The sequence below is a fragment of the Humulus lupulus genome, chromosome 1 (assembly GCF_963169125.1).
Source record: "Humulus lupulus chromosome 1, drHumLupu1.1, whole genome shotgun sequence".
NCBI classification, from domain to species: domain Eukaryota; kingdom Viridiplantae; phylum Streptophyta; class Magnoliopsida; order Rosales; family Cannabaceae; genus Humulus; species Humulus lupulus.
The window spans coordinates 118,580,535-118,590,048 of record NC_084793.1 but is presented as its reverse complement, the minus strand read 5'-3'; the positions used below and the strand labels follow the sequence as shown (position 1 = coordinate 118,590,048).

At 40.9% G+C, this 9,514-nt stretch overlaps 1 protein-coding gene across 1 annotated transcript; it reads left to right on the top strand.

Annotated features, from left to right (window-relative positions):
• The first annotated feature begins 601 nt into the window (after window positions 1–601).
• On the top strand, window positions 602–3,697 carry LOC133820560 (uncharacterized). The gene has a single exon (XM_062253448.1). The coding sequence runs from the start codon at window positions 602–604 to the stop codon at window positions 3,695–3,697; it is 3,096 nt and encodes a 1,031-aa protein (XP_062109432.1).
• The last annotated feature ends 5,817 nt before the right edge of the window (window positions 3,698–9,514 follow it).

The window sequence follows — 9,514 nt, the reverse complement described above, 5'->3', positions numbered from 1 at the left end:
AATTTGAAATTCAAAGGGTGTCTCAAAACTCTATAAATAGGAGTCTATTGCGCACTTGTAAGACAACACTATTTCTATCCACTAGAGCACTTGGGTAGAAATACACCAAAAATGATTGATTATTCCAGAAACTTATTTCCAATATTGAGATAATTCCTTAGTGCTTGAGATAGGGGGAAATAAGCTTTTGGGCAACCTTGTTCGAGTTGGTTGATACACCAATCCAGCTAGCAAGCCCAATTGAAGTGGACCCGAAGTATAGTTGGGCCACGACCCAGGAGATGGAGGAAGCCCAGCTCACGCAGGAAGCTGACAAAGCTGAAGCAGGAGCCGAACAGGGAGAGACCAGCAAGAAACGAGTTCGCGGGAAGCCGAAATGGATGAGAGACTACCTGATGTTGTTGGATCGTTGAAAGGAGAGAGAGGGATGTAGCCATTCGGTTATAGAGAGAGAATTTGTAATAAGAAGTATAAATAGAAAAATGTAAAGGAAGAATGTTTTTTCTCATGATGATTAATGAAATAGCATATTGCTGTGGGAGATTTGCTCTGTCTCGAAGAGAGCCTTGTATCACTGGTGCTTTCATTGAGTTCACTCACCATGAAGAACGACGAAATTGCAGCTCTTCTGCAGGCATTGGATCTCAAATGGGAGCAACGTGCAGAATCTCAACTGGAGAATTTCAAGCTCATGCTCGAACAGCACACTGCAAAAACTGAAGAAAAATTCACTCATCTGTCTCAGTCTTCATCGCCAGCTACTGGCCGCGAGGGTAGTACGGAGCGGGGTGGTGGAGGTCGTTCAGAGTCGGAATCAGATGTTCGCGATGTCAATACGATTCTCAAAACTATGAGGGTCAAAATTCCTCGATTCGATGGTACTGCAGTGGATGATTGGATCTATAAGATCAACAAGCTTTTTGATCTACATCGAGTGGCACCGGAGCTACGACTGGCGAGGGTCCCATTTCATTTAGACGGAGCAGCGTCTGCTTGGTTTCAGTGGATGGAGAAAGGAGGATCGTTCACCGACTGGGACGCTTTTCTTCGAGCATTACAGCTGCGTTTTGGTACGTCCATTTATGATGATCCGTTAGGCTGTATTTCCAAGTTGACCCAGACCGGACGAGTTGCGGATTACAGAGCTGAATTTGAATCTCTCATGCCACGGATTACTGGAGTGCAGGACTCGATGTTCTTGAATTTTTTCATTTGGGGGCTCAAATTGGAGATTCGACGGGAACTATTGATGGCTAAACCCATCGACCTGGCGGATGCGATGGCGAAAGCTCAGTTGTTCAAAGATCGCCATGATGATCTCACGGGTAAGTTACGCTCGGCTTATACCTGTTCTTCTTGGACACCACAGACTGGATTTATTCCTCGGGAATCAGGGGTTGTTGCCGCGTCCACTATGAACACTAACCCGATTCCACCTGGGGGAGTTTCCTCCAAGACCAGCGGTCCATCGACCCCTCAATTACCCATTAAGCGTCTATCCCCAGCCGAGATTAAGAACCGTCGAGACCGCGGTCTTTGTTTTACTTGCGATGAGAAGTTCAACTTTGGGCATAAATGTAAGAATAGGATGCTGATATTGTACGGGCAAGAGGATGATGACTGTGAAACTGATTTGGAGGCGGAATTACAGGATATGGAGGACGTAACAGAAGAAGAAGTGAGTCTCAATTCGCTGTCGAATTCGCTTAACCCACGAATTTTTCGAATAATGGCTCATCATGGGTCTGAAACATTGGAGGTTCTCATCGACACAGGCAGCAACAACAACTTCATTCAGGAGGCATTGGTAGCTAAGTTGCGTTTGCAGTGCGAAGATACAAAACGCTTTCGGGTTTATATGGGTAATGGAAATTTTTTGATGTGCTCTAAAGTTTGTAAGGGAGCTGAGTTGAGTCTCCAGGGCCATTGTTTTGCTGTTGACCTGTTCGTGTTGCCGATTTGTGGATTAGATGTGGTTTTGGGGATGCAGTGGTTACAAACACTCGGGCCGTGTATACACGACCACAAGGCTTTGACTATGGAATTCTCTTGGCAGGGGAAGACGGTGAAGTTGGCTGGGTTGACAGACACGTATCCACAGCGACTTTCCTATACCCAATTTCATGCATTGTTACGAGATGGTGAAGTTCAGGATGTCTACAAGGTGGCCCCGCTTCCTAACCCAGTGCTCGACAACACAGAGGAGCTGGAAGCATTAGAAACCCATTTTCCTACGCAAGGTAAAGGCTTACTTCGCGATTTTGCTGCAGTCTTCGCTGCACCCAAGCAACTTCCGCCATACCGCGGGGTGGATCATCGTATTTTTTTACAGCCTGGGTCCAAACCAGTAAATGTTCGTCCATACAGGTACCCTTATTTTCAGAAAGACATTATTGAGAAACTTGTCCAAGAGATGAGTGAGCTGGGATTTATCAGATCCAGTACCAGTCCGTATTCCTCTCCCGTATTATTGGTTAAAAAGAAAGATGGCTCTTGGAGGTTTTGCATTGACTACCGTGCACTTAATGAAATCACTGTCAAAGATCGATTCCCCATTCCGACCATCGACGAACTACTTGACGAACTAGGTGCGGCGGTCATTTTTTCGAAATTGGACCTTAGAGCGGGTTACCATCAGATTCGTATGAACCGCAGTGACATCCACAAAACCGCTTTCCGCACCCACGAAGGCCACTACGAATTCATTGTCATGCCCTTTGGTCTCACTAATGCTCCCTCAACATTTCAGGCGGCGATGAACCAGTTATTTCGTCCACACTTGCGGCACTTTGTCATCGTTTTTTTTTACGACATTCTCATTTATAGTAATTCTGTTCAGGAGCATGTTGACCATCTCCGAGTGGTTCTGTCCCTACTGCAAGAGCACCAGTTTTTCGTCAAAGGTAGTAAGTGCAAATTCTTTCAGACGACCATTGATTATTTGGGACACTTAGTATCCGCTCAAGGGGTGTGCGCCGACCCAGCCAAGATCTCAGCCATGGTTGATTGGCCGATTCCAAAAACTATTAAGCAATTACGTGGTTTTTTGGGATTAACAGGATACTACCGCAGATTCGTCGCCCACTACGCCACTATCGCTGCCCCCCTCACTGAAATGCTCAAGAAAGACTGTTTTATGTGGACTCCAGCAGCAGCTACGGCATTTGCAACCCTTAAAACTGAGATGACCAATACACCAGTCTTGCGGTTGCCTGACTTTTCGAAGGAATTTGTTATTGAGACAGACGCCTCTAGCGTGGGTATTGGAGGAGTGTTGATGCAGGAAGGACATCCTGTTGCCTTTTTCAGTAAGAAGTTGGGTCCCCATTTTGCAGGAGCATCAGCGTATAGTAGAGAAATGAGAGCCATCATCGAAGTGGTGACCAAATGGAGGCAGTACCTATTGGGAAGACACTTCACCATTCGCACAGATCATAAAAGCTTGAAGGAGCTGCTCACTCAAGTCATTCAGACCCCCGAACAGCAGCAATTTTTATGCAAATTGCTGGGCTTTCATTTTTCTATTGAGTACAAACCGGGCCGCACCAATGCCGCTGCCGATGCTTTATCGAGACAACAAGCAGAGACACCTCCAGCAATGTTTATGGCTGTCAGTAAGGGCTGTTTTGATTTTCTGGATGTCTTGAGACAGGAAAACATTACTTGTCCAGATTTACGCAGGTTGCACGAGCAATAGCAGAAAGGAGAATTGGCGCACGGAGCTTACACAGTTCGGGATGGCATTGTGTATTTCAGACATAGGTTTTTTATCAACACTCATTCCAGCTTGAAATCCCAATTATTACAGGAGTTTCATGCTTCGTTGAGTGGCGGACACGCAGGGGTCGAGAAGACTTATAGACGTTTGGGCGCAAATTTTTTTTGGGAAGGCATGAGGACGGAGGTTCGTCAATTTGTGTAGGCCTGTTTTGTATGTCAGACAGTCAAGTATTCTTCTGCGGCTCCATATGGACTACTACAACCCCTAGAGCTCCCTGAACGGATTTGGGAAGATTTGGCGATGGATTTCATAGTCGGCTTGCCCAATTCCAACGGAGCAACAAACATATTAGTGGTTATTGATCGCCTAACCAAATATGCTCATTTCAGTGCTTTACCCAACCATTATACAGCAACGAAAGTGGCGGAGTTGTTCATGAATATGGTGATACGTTTACATGGCCTTCCTCGCACCATTGTTTCCGACCGTTATCCAGTTTTTACTAGTGCTTTTTGGCAGAAGCTGTTTGAATTGATGGGTACTAAGCTTAAGATGAGCTCGGCCTACCACCCACAAACGGACGGCCAAACGGAGGTCACTAATCGCTATTTAGAGCAATACCTCCGCGCTTTTACTGCAGAGAATCCTAAGAAGAGGAGCCGGTTCCTGTCTTGGGCTGAATATCATTACAACACCAGTTTTCATTCATCCATTGGCATGACACCCTTTCAAGCAGTTTATGGTCGCTCTCCACCTACAATTCCAACCTATACGAGAGGTGCCACAACTATTCGAGCCGTCGAAGAAGACCTCTTATCCCGTGATGACATTCTGCAGCAATTGCACCTCAACTTGCAGCGAGCTCGAAATCGAATGAAGCAACAAGCCGATAAGAAACGTTCGGATAGAGAGTTCAGCATTAGGGACCTCGTCTTAGTCAAATTGCAGCCGTATCGTCAGACCACCGTGGCCCATAGACTGAATTCCAAATTGTGTCGACAGTATTTCGGTCCCTTTGAAGTTATCGGCAAAGCAGGTCCAGTTGCTTACACGCTCAAGCTGCCTCCCCGGAGTCGTATTCATCCCACGTTTCACGTCTCATTGCTGAAACCGTTCATTGGTGATACCCCACTGCAATACTTCCCGTTGCCTGAACTCAGCGTGACGAACCAGCCACTCATGGTTCCAGTTGCTATCCTGGCCACTCGGACTATCAGGATGAACGAGAAAGACATTCCGCAGGTGTTGGTACAGTGGACATTAAGCTCGCCTGAAGACGCCACTTGGGAAAATTTCTCTCAGCTGAAGGAGACATACCAGTTGACCAACCTTGAGGACAAGGTTGTTTTTGACGGAGGGAGTAGTGATACACCAATCCAGCTAGCAAGCCCAATTGAAGTGGACCCGAAGTATAGTTGGGCCACGACCCAGAAGATGGAGGAAGCCCAGCTCACGCAGGAAGCTGACAAAGCTGAAGCAGGAGCCGAACAGGGAGAGACCAGCAAGAAACGAGTTCGCGGGAAGCCAAAATGGATGAGAGACTACCTGATGTTGTTGGATCGTTGAAAGGAGAGAGAGAGAGATGTAGCCATTCGGTTATAGAGAGAGAATTTGTAATAAGAAGTATAAATAGAAAAATGTAAAGGAAGAATGTTTTTTCTCATGATGATTAATGAAATAGCATATTGTTGTGGGAGATTTGCTCTGTCTCGAAGAGAGCCTTGTATCATTGGTGATCCTCAGTGCTCTTCACTTTAGTTGTGTGAGTGAGAGAGATTTGCTTATTGTTCTTATTATTTCTTATTTCTACTATTGCTTTTATCTTCTCTTCTTCTATTTTCTCTTTATATATGTATTTGTATCTTTTGTTTTAGAGTTGTAGTTATTATAATTATCTTCTTCCTCTTATTTCTACATTTACTTGTATTTTGGTTATTGAGTTGTAATCTTATTTAATCAACAATCTTGTCTTTGTATTATTTTGCTTAAACTTTTAAGAGTTATGTTATTTTCCATTGAGGCAATATATATATGTGTGTGTATATATATATCTCTCTAACAATCAAAAGTTTATTCATTTGTTTGTTTAAATGGAAGGTGAGACCATCAAGATCATGAACCAAGACCTAGTGAGGTTGTATAGGTTTGATGGATCCAATTTCACTAGGTGGTAAGATAAGGTAAATGTAAAAGGTATACACTATTTTATATAATAGTAATGAGATTGTATTAGAATTCTTTCATATGTTTATATATGAATAAATGTGTAGTTGTTAACATGTTAACACAATATGAGGTACATTGTGATATGGTTGACACATCGATTTTCGAAAGTTGATGTGTAATCCTAGAAGGGATTTATGACATGATTCTCATAATATAGGGATTGCAAAACTTATTTGTATGCTATAGGTGAGATAGTTGTACATTGGTATGAAAATTATGTTTTGAGATTTTATAAAGCATGATAATTTGGTAGTTTATACATGCCTATATATTCATTTTGTGAATCAATTGAATATATCAATATGTGGATATGAGAATTATTGTATGATATTTGTGATATACTTACAATTAATTACGTGATTCAATCGGCATGTTAATATGATAGACATATGTTGACAAATTATGTGAAATCACATTGAGACATAATTATTTTAATATATAAAAGTATATTGATATATATATGAGAATTATCATGATTTTATGGTGAGCCATATAATATGATTATTAATGTGATTAGTAACCATTTATTTGGTAAATAAAAGAATAATTTGAGAAATTAAAATTTCTCATTTAAGTGTTGAGCATCTCAACTTATGAGATATGAAAAGATGAACCAAAGGGGGTTACATCTTTTATTGAAAGTGCCTTACCATTGAAAGAAAAATAGATCATGGTGGATTCAAAAATTGTGGGATGACATATTGACTCAAGGCTTGGAGTCTAAAGTATGAACAATTGGAAAATGTTTGAGAATTATCTAGTGACAATAATTCTTAAATATTCAATATCTCAATTAGCAGACATTACAAAATTAGAGAAGTAATTTTGAATCTCAAAACCAAAAATAGTGAATAAATTGGTGAGAATTTTGTTAATTTTGGTTAAAGATAATAAAACGATGATATGATTAATTTAATCTCAATGAGCGGATAATTTTAATTGTAAAACCAATTTTAAAGTATAAGAAATTAAAGTATTTAAATAAATCAATGAGTGTTTATTTTCTTTGATTTAAGTATTTTTGACATCTTCAAATTGTTTTTTGTGAGGAAAATCAATGGATGTCAAAGTGGTGTTTTCAAAAGATTCTTATGGAGACTCTTAGAAAATGCACAAAAGTTGCTTAAGTAATTTTAAGATTATTTAGACAACTAAAAGTGAAAATGAGAAATTTTCACATGACATTTGTGTTCACATATTTTATTTTGTGAAATATATAAAAGAAAACAACCAAGTGAAAATTACTTTCAAAGAAGTGTGTCTTGATTTAGCAAGAAAATAAATAAAAATAAACAAACATTGAGGTTTTATTTTTCTTGATCTATAGAGAAATTAACCTTGTGGCTTAAAAGACTCATGATGAACCTTGGGAATTATAAGTCTAGATTTATCTTTGGGATAAATGACTTAATAGAAATAAAGAGATTTCTATTTAAAAGTGATATTTTCACTTTATGTGATAAATGTGAGGGTGATGCTCCAAAGTTAATCAATTTATGTTCATAATGGTTTATTAATTTGATCATCCTATTAAATAGGTGACCTGAAATTCTACATTCTAAATCACTTTGACTATATGTGTATAGAATTGATAAATCTAGACATGCTTGGTGTCTAAAGTTATTGTTTTAATATTTTGATTCAAGAAGGAATCAATTTAAAACAAAAAGGGAAATTTTTAGAAACAAAGAGGTTTCTAGAATTAATATTCAAGAAAAATGTTTATCTTGGATATTGAAGTATAAAATAGTGGGGGTGTTGACTATGGTCAAAATCACTATTTTAATGGTGTAACTATTTTAATCAAACTATAGCTAGCAAAAAAGTTTGAATAAAATAATGAGAGTGTTTAAGTATGCATACATGAGAAAAGAAATTATTCAAATGGAATCATTTCTACATCTCAAGGGATGAGACTCGGACTCCCTAAAGAGATTCATGGTTGATGGTAATCTATCTTAATACTAGTAACAAAACTAGTATTAGGTTCAATAGGTAATAACAAGTCAATCAAGTGAATAGTAGTAGTACTCAAATTTTGTCCCATCTGAGATATGAGCACTAGAGTGTTATCAAAATGAAGGTTAAAGCCAAAATATTTTTAATAGAACTCAGTCTTGAAAAGTCAAGTATTTTAGGGTAACAAAATAGTGTAAGATTTCTACCTTTATAGACCTAGGGGTGGTGCCGCACCTCATGAGAATTGTGAGTCATTCTCAAGAAAATTCTATGAATGGAATGTGCATATAGGCATTAATGGGGCAAAAGCGAGACATTGAGGTCTCAAATGAACATAGTAAAGGTGTGTGTGTTATCACCGGTTTGTTATCAATAGATATGTTATCCCAAAAATCAGAAGTGAATGACATGGCAGGCATTAATTACACGTGGCTGAAACCTGGCAGAATATGTGCTCGACTATCGACCAGGAAAACACCCAGTGTCACGCGACCGGTTTCTTCATACGACCAGCCTGGTCGTACACACATTCTACACGGAGGAAATCTTAGGCAGTTATGATGGAATCCGAAATTATCTCCCATGATTTCCTGAGTATCTGATTATTTAGGAAAGAATATCTGTAACAAATCAATGTAAATCTTCCCTGAGCTTATAAATAGAGGAAGAGGGCTCAGGAAAGGGGATCTGATCCTTTTTCTTTTGAGCAAAAAAGGTCATTTGAGATTAAAGAGAGATTACACTAGAATAATTGTATTTTCTTCTTCGAAGGTTAGTGAAACTCATTGAACCCTAGTTCTTTGATCACCCCTTTGGATCTTATTTCAATAACAATTCAAGTGGACGTAGGTTATTACCAGATCTTAGGGCCGAACCACTATAAAATCTTGTCTTTATTATTTTCGTCATCACATTCTTTCCAACGTTCTTATCCACGTCAAGCGTATTTTGACTCCGTGTCAGTTGGCCAAAATCTGGGTCAACATTCTGGTGCTTTCATTGAGAGCTTGGTATAGCATCGTTAAGAAAACCAATGGCGAAAACTACAAGGAAAACTGGGCAGGCGGTCGCCGCTGCACCATCTAACCCGCCTCCTCCTCCTACAAGCGTGGCTGAGGATGAGCCACATTTGGATTTTGATGAGGAACAAATGGACGACGCGAAGCTGAAGAGTACCCTAGGGGTGCTGCATGAAGAGCTGGCCAATCTGAGGGCCAGCCAGGAAGGTACTGCCGAAATCATGGCGCAGCAGCAGCAGGAAATTGAGCGGCAGCGTCTGGAGTTGAGTGAAAGGCAGGCGGAGATGGACCGTCGCCAGAGGGAAACCATGGCAGCCCTCAAGGCAGCTTTGCAATTGGCTAGGAATTAGGCTACACCTGCTTCGCAACCTGATCAACCCGCCAGTGGGCCACCCCATAGGGGTCCCAATCCTAGCCCGCCTGTCCAGCCCTCGAGCCCACAAAGGCCCGAACAGCCACAGGTGCCCCATGACGATGTCCCACTGATGGACCCTGAGGAGCAGCCTCCATTCCAAGTTGGTCGCGGCCATCCCCCACAATAGAGGCAGAATAGGAACGAGCAGCAGCCTCGAAGTCCTAGACGCCATAG

Excerpts from the sequence above, each read along its gene's own strand:
- LOC133820560 (XM_062253448.1), top strand. The coding sequence starts at position 602 with ATGAAGAACGACGAAATTGCAGCTCTTCTGCAGGCATTGGATCTCAAA.